The sequence below is a fragment of the Mandrillus leucophaeus genome, unplaced genomic scaffold, assembly GCF_000951045.1.
Source record: "Mandrillus leucophaeus isolate KB7577 unplaced genomic scaffold, Mleu.le_1.0 Scaffold302, whole genome shotgun sequence".
Lineage (NCBI taxonomy): Eukaryota > Metazoa > Chordata > Mammalia > Primates > Cercopithecidae > Mandrillus > Mandrillus leucophaeus.
Window position 1 is genome coordinate 280,927 of NW_012103166.1, and position 14,523 is coordinate 295,449.

The 14,523-nt window shown below is 40.1% G+C and overlaps 1 protein-coding gene across 2 annotated transcripts in view; it reads left to right on the top strand.

The window, feature by feature from the left end:
* Positions 1 to 463: 463 nt before the first annotated feature.
* The window catches only part of GPR156 (G protein-coupled receptor 156), an 87,222-nt gene continuing 73,162 nt past the window's right edge, over positions 464 to 14,523 (top strand). For both annotated transcript variants that reach the window (XM_011987166.1, XM_011987167.1), the window contains exons 1-2: positions 464 to 935; positions 1,161 to 1,297. In XM_011987166.1, coding sequence (XP_011842556.1) covers positions 840 to 935; positions 1,161 to 1,297 — 233 coding nt within the window. In that variant the 5' untranslated portion in view covers positions 464 to 839. The remainder of the gene's footprint in view (positions 936 to 1,160; positions 1,298 to 14,523) is intronic.

Genomic DNA, 14,523 nt, shown 5'->3' on the forward strand with positions numbered 1-14,523 from the left:
TGAGAGAACAAGAGCTAGAGTGACCGACAGATCATGTGAGGAGACAGCATGGGGCACCTGAGCCCAGCACCATCCAGGATCAGATAGAACTTAAGCCATGAGCTGCATAGAAAGATCCTGGGAGGGCATTGGGTTTTCCAGTATGGAAAAAAGAAAGATGTGGCTCACAAGTCTAAGCTAAGGTCTTTACAGTACTGGACCATAAAAAGGATCTGAAAAGAAACTGCAGAAAATGTTAGATATGTTTTATCTTTGTTTTAAAAATATTATTTATTATAATGGCTTAAAATATGTTTATTTAAGTATATTTGATACCTTTATAATATACATAATAAAGTGTATAATAAAATATAACTATGTAATTAAAATAGATGATATTTTTAAACCTCTGTAATAAACCATTTATGTGTTTGTGTGCACACACGCGTGCCTTTGTTTAACAGGTTTAATTGCTTTCCTTTCTTCAGGAACCAGAGTGAGGGTACTCAAGCAGTGACTGCCATCTGGTGGTTAACCAGAATCATCACTTTGTGTAGCCTGATGGTTACTAAGATGTTCACTCTTGACTCACATGGCATGCACTGGCAGCCCGCGAAGGATGTCTGATTTTGGAGGGTAACCAGTTGAAGGATGTCTGATGAAGGAGCCTAGTGAAATAACCCTTTGCTTCTACCTGAATGTGTTGTTCACTGTGGATTCTGAGCCTGCAGCCAGCTCCAAAATGGGACCTCTGAAGAAAAGATTTGAGTTGCTCTTGTGTTTTAGTCAAAGATCTGCATCCCTACCAGTGGGTAACCAAGACTGTGAATAAGCACACACCAACAGGGGCATGTGGTGACATGGAGCCTGAAATAAACTGCTCTGAATTGTGTGACGGCTTTCCTGGCCAGGAGCTGGATCGGAGACCCCTTCATGATCTCTGCAAGACAACAATTGTAAGTGAGCAGCCACGGGGTACCAGGGCTGCTCAGATATATGTGTTGGTGGTGGTGTTGGGGAGGAGGAGGTAGAAGGAAAGGAGGATGAGGAAGGGGAGGAGGGGGAGGAGGAACTGCTCATGCAGGATACATATTTCCCAGCATTGGTGACGATGGGGCAGTTTGTTTTTGACCTATAGAAAATCCTTCATTCCTAATAGCTTCTCCTTATTCTGTCCTCAGACGTCTTCCCACCACAGCAGTAAGACCATCTCTTCATTATCTCCTGTCCTCTTGGGTATTGTTTGGACTTGTCTCAGCTGTGGACTTCTGCTGATACTTTTCTTTCTTGCCTTTACAATTCGCTGCAGGAAGAACAGGTAAGCAGCCCAGTTTCTCCTCACACATAGCTGAATCATGAAACCCAGAATGTTACTATTATTTTGCCAGCACAAGCCGCTAGCTGGTCTCCCACCACAGGATTAAGCCACATGAGAAGTTCCCTCTGAAATAGTCTACCTGTTGAGAAAGGGAAAGATGTAGGTCAGTATTGTGCTAACTACTGCAAGGGTATCCAAAGAAGAGAATGAAGAGTCTCTCTCTATAATGGAGGTACAATCCTTCTGAGAAGATGAGGTATTTATATTTAAAATGAAGACCATGTAGAGGATTCCAAAGCAACACACAACTTGAGGACAACACAGCAGAACCAGTCTGGGTGAGTTAGGGTTTCTGCAAAAGCAGTGAAGCACTACTACCTGGCTATTTGCTAGATAATTCTGCCTGACTGGAAAGTCACAGACTCATCGAGGTAAGTATGGCTCCCAGGATTCACAAAAGAAGCAAAATGGTGATGTTTTTCTAAAGGAACTTGTAGCACCTTGGCTTGGATGCAATTTCATCCTTCCTCAGGGCCCATCCCATCTCTCCCACCCCAACACTGTACCCTCATCCTACCACAGCTGTCCCAGGGTACCTCATGAGAAGCCCTGCCCCAAACTTCTCCTTAGTCCACAGCTGACTTCTAGATGGAGCCCACAATCAGAAATTAACAGCTTCCTCAAACCAGCCAAACTCGTCCGGCCCCACTCCAGCCTTACCCTGTGTGGTGACCAATCATGTTGTGTTCCATTGCATGTGGATTTGACACTCAGATGAGAATCGGTCAGTTGCATTTTGGGACGCTGTTTTGCCATGTTAGGCATGGAGGATGTGGAATTGTTAAGCAGCAGTGACTTGGTCGTTGGGTCACCCTCAGCATGGTGGTGATATGTGGCACTCCAACTAGAGTATACCCCAGAGACGGCCTCATCCACTTTTCATTCTGTTCCTCAAGCACACTACACTGACTCCCATCTCAAGGCTTTTGTACTTACTGTTCCTGAACTGTTCCCTCTGCCTGGAAGTCCTCCTCAGATCTTCCCATGACTAATTCCTTCTCATCTTGTAGGTCTTGGCTCCAATGTCACCTCTTCAGAGACACTTTCCCTGATCATCCTATCTAAAATAGCATCTCTACCCATGATCACCCGCTCATCTCATTCCATATCCTATCAGCCTGTTTTATGTTCCTTATAGCAAGCATAGTCTGCTATTACCATATTTATCGATTTACCTCTTGATTGTCTGTATCCCCTACCAGAATGGAAGTCTGTGAACACAGGGACTTTGCCTGTCCTGTTGTGCTCACCACTGTGTCTCCAGCATTTAGAACAGACTCTGGGACATAATAGGTGCTCAGTAAATATGCACCCAGTGATCCTGGAAGGAAAGAGATTTAAATCTCAGTGGTGGCTACTGCCAACAAAATGACTGGGAAAATCATGCATTTCAAGGTTAGAGAACTATGGAGTAGTCTTTTCAGCTATAACATGTTTCTATAATGCAAAGTAATACTTAATTGGTATTACCCAGTTGGTAATAAGAAAATTATGTCATTGATTCATATGTTACTTTTCCCCCAGCAAATCAATAGTTTAAACATTCAGGGGCAAGCTTTCTCACAGCTAATAAAGGAAGCTTTAAGCTTGGCAGTTCCTTCCCTTAGGGCAAGTAGTGGCTGGCATAATGGCTTAAGAACTTGTGTCTTCCCTACAACATGAGGCTGTAGGAGTAGATGAAGAAGCGGAGAAGACATTTGCCTTATGTTTAAAAACTTCAGTTGATTGTTAAAGAAAGCACAGATCCAGAGCAGATTTTTAATTTTTTGACAATGTTATCTATTGGAGATGAATGCCCCTGAGGACCTGTGTCTTGAGATTTAAGACTGTAGAAGTTGACTTTGATCCTGAGTACAAATGATAGTGGACATTTACTGGGTGGTAGTGTTTTAGTTGGAAGATTTAATATTTTATTAATACTCTTGTTACAAAGTTAACTGTTTTGAGTGTTATGACCCCATCCTATTTTCCCCACAAACTATTATTTTTACATATAATTTTGCAGAATACAAGGTTTATCAAGTATTTATATATCCTGTTAAAACAGGAACACCTGTAAACAGCATTATACTAGAAACCCTTATATTTCTTTCACTCTGTTAAAGATTTTGCTGCCTGTTTTGTTTGCAATGGGAGCATGACTTGGCATAAAGAATACAATATTAAGAGGTACTCTGAATAGAAACACATTTTACAATTAAGTGGCTTACAAAGTCAGACAAGGAAAGATAAAATAACCCAGTTTCAAAAGTGTTTTACTGAACAATGCATTTATTAAAAGATACAGCATCACAATCAGATTTCGTTATAATTCTGTGGTCTCTAAATTTGTGACTGTGTGTGTGAGTATTCATGTGTGTGTACATGCAAGAAAGAAGAGGAAGAAAGATATTTTAACACAATAAAAATAATACAAAAATGTTTAAATCCGGTTGCAGATATTGAATTTTTGATTTAAAAAAAAAATTCAAAAACCAGTAAGGATAAAGAAAACTTGAACACTATAAACCAACTTGACACAATTGACATTTATATTACCTTTCACCCAACAACAGCAGAATACATATTCTTTTTAGTATACATGGAACATTTACTAAGATACATCATATTCTGGGCCATAGAAAAAGTCTCATTAAATTTAAAAGGATTCAAGCCGGGTGCAGTGGCTCATGCCTGTAATCCCAGCACTTTGGGATGCTGAGGCAGATAGATCACCAGAGGTCAGGAGTTTGAGACCAGCCTAGCCAACATGTGAAAACCCATCTCTACTAAAAATACAAAAATTAGATGGGTGTGGTGGTGTGCACCTGTAGTCCCAGCTACTTGGGAGACTGAGGCAGGAGAACCCGGGAGGCAGAGATTGCAGTGAGCCAAGATCATGCCACTGCACTCCAGCCTGGGCGACACAGCAAGACTCTGTCTCAAAAAAAAAAAAAAATTAAAGGATTCAAGTCATAAAAAGTATGTTTTCTGACAATCAAATTAAAATGGAAATCAACAGCGGAAAGATCTCTGGAAAATCCTGAAATATGTAGAAACGACATAGAACACTTTAAATAATCCATAGTCAAAAAAGAAATCAAAAGGAAAGCTAGAAAATGTTGACCAGAATTAAAATGAAAAATACAACCTAAGATTTGTTGGATGCCACTAAAGCAGTATTAGGGGGAAATTTAGAGCACTAAACTCCATATTAGAAAAGAAGAAATGTCTCAAATCCATGACCTTAGCTTCCACCCTACAAACAGAAAAAAATAGCAAATGAGACCCAAAGTAAGTAGAAGAAAGGAAATAATAAAGATCAGGTTAGAAAATAAAATAGAAAACAGAAGAACAATAGGAAAAAGTCAGTAAAACCAAAAGCTATGAAGATAAGTAAAACTGATCAACCTCTAGCCAAAGTGATCAGAATAAAAAGAAGTAAGATACAATTACCCAAATAAGGAATGGGAGAGGTGACATCACTATAGATTCTACAGATATGAGGGATAAGGTAATGTTGTAAACAACTATGGTAGGCAGCCTCTAAGATGTTCTTCAATGATTCCCAACTCCTTATAGTCACACTCCTATGAAATCCTCTCTCCTTGAGTATGGGGTGAACTTACTGAGTTGCTTATTAATGAGATGCCACTTTTGGCATTAAGTCACAAAAACTGTGGCTTCCATCTTGGATCTCTCTCATTGTCCCACTAACTCACTCTGTGGGAGGCCAGCTGTTGTGTTATGAGCTTTCCTGTAAAGAGGCCCACACTGGCAAGGAACTGATGTTTCCAGCCTGCTGCCAGCAAGTACCTGGGGCTTACTAACAGCCATGTCAGTGAACTTTGAAACAGGTGACACCTTGATTGTATTCTTATGTGAAAACCTGAACCACAGGCACCGAACTAAGCTGTGCCTTAGAAATATTACCAGTTCAACTCAAACTCTTCTAAAAAAAACTGAAAATAAGGAAGTAATTCCCAACTCATTCTATGAGGACAGCATTACCCTGATATCAAAATTGAATAGACAGAATAAGAGGAAGAGGAAGAAGAAGAAGAAGAAGAAGAGGAGGAGGAAGAGGGGGAGGAGGAGGAAGAGGAAGGGGAAAGCTATAGGCTAATATGTCTTATAGATTCAAAATTTTAAACAAAATTTTAACAAATTGAGTATGACTAAATGGTAAAAAGAGAATGCATCATCGTGACAATGTGAGGTTTGTCCCTGGAATGCAAGGTTTGTTTAATATCCAAAGATTTATCAATAACTCATGACATTTACCAACTAAAAAAGAAAACTATATAATCATCTTAGTAGATACAGAAAAATTTTTTGACAAACTTCAACATCAATTTCTGATAAAGTCTCAACAAACTAAGCATAGAAGAGAACTTCCTCCCCATTGCACAGCACAGCTGCTGTGGCAGATCGTGGCCAGACTGCTTCTTTAAGTGGGACCCTGACCCATCCCTCCTCACTGGGCAGGACCTCCCTGTGAGAATTTCAGCAACTCCAGCCAGGATTTTATGGACAGAACTCTGATCTCTCTGGGACAGAGTCCCTGGAGGGAGGGGTGGCCAGTCTCTGTGGTTCAGCCAACTTAGCCTTTCCTGCCTGCTGGCTCTGGAGAGTCTGGACAGTCTGGACAAAAGCAGATCCCCCCAGTGCAGTGCACCCAATCCCCCAAAGGGCAGCCATACTGCTTCTTTAAGCAGGTCCCTGATCCCATTCCTCCTGACTGGGTGAGACCTCCTAAAGGGATCCCCAGACACCTCTTACAGGAGTGTTCAGGTCAGTATCAGGTTGGTGTTCCCCTGGGACAGAGCTCCCAGAGGAAGGAGCAGGCAGCCATTTTTGCTGTTTTGCACCTTTCACTGTTAATACCTCCAGGTGCTGGAGGGACCCAGGTGGTTAGGGTCTAGAGTGGACCCCCAGCAAACCACAACAGCCCTGCAGAAGAGGGGCCTGACTATTAAAAGAAAAATAGAAAGCAGCAACAACAACCTAAACAAAAAAGACCCCACAAAAACCGCATTCAAAGATCAACAACCTCAAAGATTGAAGGTAGATAAGCCCACAAAGATGAGAAAGAATCAATGCAAAAATGCTGAAAACTCAAAAAGCCAGAGTACCTCTTCTCCTCCAAATGATTGCAATACCTCTCCAGCAAGGGCACAGAACTGGGCTGAGACCGAGATGGCTGAATTGACAGAAGTAGCCTTCAGAATGAGGGTAATAACGAACTTTGCTGAGCTAAAGGAGCATATTCTAACCCAATGCAAAGAATCTAAGAATCATGATAAAACATTACAGAAGCTGATAACCAGAATAGCCAGTTCAGAGGGGAACATAAAACACCTAATGGAGTTGAGAAACACAACGTGAGAACTTCACAATCCAATCACTAGTGTCTATAGCCAAGTAGACCAAGCAACAGAAAGAATCTCAGAGCTTGAAGACTGTCTTTCTGAAATAAGACAGGCAGGCAAGAATAGAGGAAAAAAGAACGAAAACAAACAAAGAAACAAAACCTCCAACAAATACGGGATTGTGTAAAAAGACCAAACCTACAACTGATTGAGGTACCTGAAAGAGACGGACAGAATGGAACCAAGTTGGAAAACATACTTCACGATGTCATCCAGGAGAACCTCGCCAACCTAGCAAGACAGGCCAACATTCAAATTCAGGAAATGTGGAGAACCCCAGTAAGATACCCCACAAGAAGATCAACCCCAAAACACGTAATCGTCAGATTATCCAAGGTCAAAATGAAAGAAAAAATGTTAAGGGCAGCCAGAGAGAGAGGCCAGGTCATGTACAAAGGGAAGCCCATCAGACTAACAGTGGATCTCTCAGCAGAAATCCTACAAGCCAAAGAGACTGGAGGCCAATATTCAAAATTCTTAAAAGAAAAGAATTTCCAACCCAGAATTTCATATCAGGCCAAATTAAGCTTCATAAGTGAAGGAGAAATAAGATCCTTTTCAGACAAGCAAATGCTGAGGGAATTTGTTACAACCAGGACTGCCCTGCAAGTGCTCCTGAAGGAAGCACTAAAAATGGAAAGGAAAAACTTACCAGCCACTACAAAAACACACTGAAGTACACAGACCAGTGACACTATGAAGGAACCACATAAACAACTTGGCAAAATAAACAGCTAGCATCATGATGACAGGATCACATTCACACATAACAATACTAACCTTCAATGTAAATGGGCTAAATGCCCCAATTAAAAGACACAGAATGGCAAGCTCGCTAAAGAGCAAAGACCCATCAGCATCAGCAAATACCCAGATGCTGTCTTCCAGAGACCCATCTCAGGTGCAGAGACACACATAGGTTCAAAATAAAGGAATGGAGGAAAATTTACCAAGCAAATGGAAAAAAAGGCAAGGGTTGCAGTCCTAGTTTCTGACAAAGCAGACTTTAAACCAACAAAGATAAAAAAGACGAGGGCATTCCATAATGGTAAAGGGCTCAATTAAACGAGAAGAGCTAACTATCCTAAATACATATGCACCTAATGTAGGAACAACCAGACTCATAAAGCAAGTTCTTAGAGACCTACAAAGAGACTTAGACTCCCACTCAATAATAGTGAAAGACTTTAACACTCCACTGACAATATTAGATCATTGAGACAGAAAATTAACAAAGATATGCAGGACCTGAACTAAACTCTGGATCAAATGGACCTGATAGATATCTACAGAACTCTCCACCCAAAAACAACACAATATACATTCTTCTCATAGCCACATGGCAGTCTAAAATTGATCATATAATCAGAAGTAAAATACTCCTCAGCAAATGCAAAAGAACTGAAATCATAACAGTCTCTCCAACCACAACACAATCAAATTAGAACTCAAGATTAAGAAATTCACTCAAAACCATACAACTACATGGAAATGAACAACCTGCTGCTGAATGACTCCTGGGTAAATAATGAAATTAAGGCAGAAATCAAGAAGTTCCTTGAAACTAATGACAACAAAGAGACAATGTACCAGAATCTCTGGGACACAGCTAAAGCTGTGTTGAGATAAATTTGTAGCACTAAATGCCCACATCAAAAAGCTAGAAAGATCTTAAGTCAACAATCTAACATCACAACTAAGCAAACTAGACAACCAAGAGCAAACAAATCCCAAAGCTAGCAGAAGACAAGAAATAACCAAGATCAGACTGGAACTGAAGGAGATAGAGACACAAAAAAATTTCAAAAACCAACAAATCCAGGACCTGTTTTTTGAAAAATAAAATAAAATAGACTGCTACCTAAACTAATAAGAAAAGACAGAAAAATCAAATAGACACAATGAGAAATGATAGGGGGAATATCACCACTGACCTCACAGAAATGCAAACAGCCATCAGAGAATGCTATAAACACCTCTATGCACATGAACTAGAAAATCTAGAAGGAATAGGTAAATTCCTGGGCACAAACACTTTCCCAAGACTGAACCAGGAAGTAATTGAATCCCTGAATAGACCAATAATGAGTTCTGAAATTCAGGCAGTAACAAATAGCCTAGCAACCAAAAGAAAGCCCAGGAACAGATGAATTTACAGCTGAATTCTACCAGAGGTACAAAGAGGAGCTGGTACCATTTCTTCTGAAACTATTTCAAACAATTGAAAAGGAGAGACTCCTCCCTAACTCATTCTATGAGACCAGCGTCGTCCTGATACCAAAACCTGGCAGAGACACAATTAAAAAAAAAGAAAACTTCAGACAAATATCCCTGATGAACATCAATACAAAAATCCTCAGTAAAAACTGGCAAACCAAATCCAGCAGCACATCAAAAAACTTATCCACCACGATCAAGTTGGCTTCATCCCTGAGATTCAAGGTTGGTTTAACATATGCAAACCAGTAAATGTAACTCATCACATAAACCACATGATTTTCTCAATAGACACAGAAAAGGCCTTTGATAAAGTTCAACATCTCTTCAATAAACTCTCAATAAACTAAGTATTGAGGAATATACCTCAAAATAACAAGAACCATCTATGGCAAACCCACAGCCAGTATCATACTAAATGGGCAAAAGCTGGAAGCATTCCCCCTGAAAACTGGCACAAGACAAGGGTGCCTTCTCTCACCACTCTTATTCAACCTAGTATTAGAAGTTCTGGCCAGGGCAATCAGGCAAGAGAAAGAAATAAAGCATATTTAAATAGGAAGAAAAGAAGTGAAACCGTCTTTGTTAGCAGATGACATGATCCTATGTCTAGAAAACCTCATTGCCTTAGCCCAAAAGCTTCTTAAGCTGATAAGCAACTTCATCAAAGCCTCAGGATACAAAATCAGCACACAAAAATTGCTAGCATTCCTATAAACCAACAACAGGCAAGCAGAGAGCCAAATAATGAATGAATTCCTATTCACAGTTGCTACAAAAAGAATAAAATACCTAGGAATACAGCTAACAAGGGAAGTACAGAGCCTCTTCAAGGAGAACGACAAACCACTGCTTAAGGAAATCAGAGAGGACACAAGCAAATAGAAAAACATTTCATGCTTATGGATAGGTAGAATCAATATTGTGAAAATGGCCATATTGCCCAAAGTAATTCATAGATTGAATGCTATTCACATTAAACTACCATTGACATTCTTCACAGAATTAGAAAAAAACTATTTTAAAATTCATATGGAACCAAAAAAGAGACCGTAACTACCATTGACATTCTTCACAGAATTAGAAAAAAACTATTTTAAAATTCATGTGGAACCAAAAAAGAGCCCCAATAACCAAGGCAATCCTAAGCAAAAATAATAAAGCTGGAGGCATCATGCTACCTGACATCAAACTATAGTACAAGGCTACAGTAACCAAAACATAATGGTATTGGTACAAAAACAGATGCATAGACCAATGGCACAGAATAAAGAACTCAGAAATAAGACCACACACCTACAAACATCTGATATTTATCAAACCTGACAAAAACGAGCAATGGGGAAAGGACTCCCTATTTAATAAATGTTGCTGTGAAAACTGGCTAGCCATATGCAGAAAAGTGAAACTGGACCCCCTTCCTTATACCATATACAAAAATTGACTCAAGATGGATTAAAGACTTAAATGTAAAACCCAAAACTAAAATCCCTAGACGAAAATCTAGACAATACCGTTCAGGACGTGGGCACGGGCAAAGATTTCATGACAAAAATGCCAAAAGCAATTGTGACAAAACCAAACAGTGACAAATGGGATCTAATTAAACAGCTTCTGCACAGCAAAAGAAACTGTCATCAGAGTGAACAGACAACCTGCGGAATGGGAAAAAATTTTTGCAATCTATCCATCTGACAAAGGTATAATATCCAGAATCTACAAGGAACTTCAACAAATTTACAAGAAAAAAACCCCATTAAAAAGTGGGCAAAGGACATGCATGAACAGTCACTTCTCAAAAGAAGACATACATGCAGCCAACAAACATGAAAAAAAGCTCAACATCACAGATCATAAGAGAAATGCAAATCAAAACCCCAATGAGAGGTGGGTGGATCACTTGAGGTAAGGAGTTCGAGACTAGCCTGGCCAACATGGCAAACCTTGTCTCTACTAAACATATAAAAGTTAGCCAAGTGTGGTGGTGCCTACCTGTAATTCCAGCTACTCAGGAGGCTGAGGCACAAGAATTGCTTGGACCGAGGTATCGCATGAACCCAGGAGGCAGAGGTTACAGTGAGCCGAGATCTACACTCCAACCTGGGTGACAGAGTGAGACAATGTCTTAAAAAAAAAAAAAGGCCGGGCGCGGTGGCTGAAGCCTGTAATCCCAGCACTTTGGGAGGCCGAGACGGGCAGATCACGAGGTTGGGAGATCGAGACCATCCTGGCTAACACGGTGAAACCCCGTCTCTACTAAAAATACAAAAAACTAGCCGGGCGAGGTGGCGGGCGCCTGTAGTCCCAGCTACTCGGGAGGCTGAGGCAGGAGAATGGCGTGAACCCGGGAGGCGGAGCTTGCAGTGAGCTGAGATCCGGCCACTGCACTCCAGCCCGGGCGACAGAGCGAGACTCCGTCTCAAAAAAAAAAAAAAAAAAAAAAAAAAAAGGCCCACAATGAGATACCATCTCTTGCCAGTCAGAATGGTGATTATTAAAAAGTCAAGAAACAACAGATGCTGGCGAGGTTGTGGAGAAAAAGGAATGCTTTTACACTGTTGATGGGAATGTAAATTAGTTCAACTATTATAGAAGGCAGTGTGGCAATTCCTCAAAGATCTAAAATCAGAAATACCATTTGACCCAGCAATCTCATTACAGGGTATATACCCAAAGGAATATAAATCATTATATTATAAAGATATATGCATGCATAAGTTCACTGCAGCACTTTTCACAACAACAAAGACATGGAATCAACCCAAATGCCCATCAATGATAGACTGGATAAAGAAAATGTGGTACATATATACCATGGAATAGTATACAACCATAAAAAGGAATAAGATCATGTCCTTTGCAGGGACCTGGATGGAGCTGGAAGCCATTATCCTTAGCAAACTAATGCAGGAACAGAAAACCAAACACTGCATGTTCTCACTTTTAAGTGGGAGCTGAACTATGAGAACACATAGACACATAGCGGGGGAACACCACACACTGGGGCCTGTCGGGGAAGGTTGGGGGAGGGAGAGCATAAGGAAGAATAGCTAATAGATGCTGGGCTTAATACCTAGGTGATGGGTTGATCTGTGCAGCAAACCACCATGGCACATGTTTACCTACGTAACAAACCTGCACAGGTACCCCAGAACTTAAAAGTTAAAAATAAAAAAACCTTAAAGTAAAAGTTAAAAAAAATTAAAAACATGTTCAAAAAGAAGAGAACTTCCTCAGCTTGATAATGTGCATCTATAAAAAACTATACCTAACATCATTTTTAATGGTAAAAGACCAAATGCTTTCCTATTAGGATCAGAAAGAAGACAAGATGTCCACTCTCACGACTTCTATTCAACATTGGAGGTTTTAGCCAGTGCAATAAGGTAAGAAAAATAAATAAAAGTCACCTACTTTTTTAAAAAGGTAAGAATGAAAATATTTTTACCCTCAGATGACCTGATCATCTATGTAGAAAATCCAGTGAAACATTTAAAAAGAAGAAACAGGGCAGACATGGTGGCTCATCCACCCAAAGTGTAATCCCACCACTTTGGGAGGCTGAGATAGAAGGATCACTTGAGATCAGGAGTTCAAGACCAGCCTGGGCACAGAGTGAGACCTTGTCTCTACAAAAAAATTAAAAAATTAGCTGGGCATGGTGGTGCCTACCTTTAGTCCCAGATACTTAGTAGGCTGAGGTGGGAGGATTGCTTGGGCCCAGGAGTTTGAGGCTGCATTGAGCGGAGATTGCGCCACTGCACTCCAAACTGGGTGACAGAGCCAGACCCTATCTCTAAACAAAACAAAACTACTAGAACTAATACATGAGTTTAGCAAGGTTGCAGGATACAAGATCAATGTACAATACTCAACTGTATTTCCGTATACTAACAACAAACAATTGAAAAAGTACATGAAATAGATGAAATATTTAGGGATAACCTAACAAACAATGTGAAATGCCTGTACACTGAAAACTTTAAAACATTCCTAAGAGAATTAAACAAAATATAAATAAATGGAGATACATTGTGTTGCTGGGTTGGAAGACCCAATATTGTTTAAATGTCAGTTCTTCCCTAGTTGATTTATAGACTCGATCCAATAACAGTCACATTTCTTTTTTTTGTATAGATTGACAAACTGATTCTAAAATTCATATGAAAATATGAAGGACCTAGAATAGCCAAAACAACTTTTAAAAGAATGAAGTTGGAAGACTAGGACCACCTGATTTCAAGACATATTACAAAACTAACAGTAATGCAGATAGTTTGATATTGGGCAAAGATAGACATATTCATCAACAGAACAGAATAGACTCCAGAAATCCACATGTATATGGTCAACTGATTTTCAATAAAGGTACAAAGGCAATTCAGTGGAGAAGGGACAGTCTTTTCAGCAAATAGTGCTGGAACAACTGGATATCCATATGCAAAAATCAACTTTGATCTATCTACATGTTACACCATATTAACTCAAAATGGATCACAGACCTAATTATAAAACCTAAAACTGTAAAATTTATAAAAGAAAACATATAAGAAAAATTTTGTGACCTTGGAATAAGCAAATATTTCTTAGGTATAATACCAAAAGCATGGTCCATAAAAGAAAGCACTGATGAATTAGACTTTGTAATCATTAAGAACATCTTCTCTTTCAAAGAGAATCTTAAGAGAATGAGAAAAAAGCCACAGACTAGAATAAAATATTTGAAATCATATTTCTGGCTGGGCGTGGTGGCTCACGCCTATAATCTCAGCACTTTGGGAGGTTGAGGTGGGTGGATCACCTGGGATCAGGAGTTCGAGACCAGCCTAGCCAACATGGTGAAACCCCGTCTCTACTAAAAATTAAAAAAAAAAATGAGCTGCGTGTGGTGGCAGGCGCCTGTAATCCTACCTACTCAGGAGGCTGAGGCAGGAGAATCACTTGAACCCAGGAGGCGGAGGTTGCAGTGAGCCAAAAATTCACCATTGCACTCCAACCTGGGCGACAACAGTGAAACTCTGTCTCAAAAAAAAAACAAAAACTCTAGAAACGCAGTACAGTAGTGCTTCCTTATCTGTGGTTTTGCTTTCCATGGTTTCAGCTACCTGTGGTCATCCGTGGCCTGAAAATATTAAACGGAATATTCCAGAATTAACCAATTAATAGGTTTTAAATTGCACACCTTTCTGAGGAGCATGGTGAAATCTCACGCTCTTCTACTCTGGCCCATCCTGGACACGAATCCTCCTTTTGTCCAGCATATCCACACCATATACACTACCTGCCTGTTAGTCTCTTAACAGTCATCTTGGTTATTGGATTGTCTGTCATGGTATTGAAGTGCTTTGTGTCCAAATAACCCTTATTTTGCTGTGGTCCCAAAGTTCAAAGTTCAAGATGCTGACATATTGTTATAATTTGATATGGTTTGGTTCTGTGTCCCCACCCAAATCTCATCTCGAATTGTAATCCTCACATGTCAAGGGAGGGACCTCGTGGGAGGTGATTGGATGATGGGGACAGTTTCCCTCATACTGT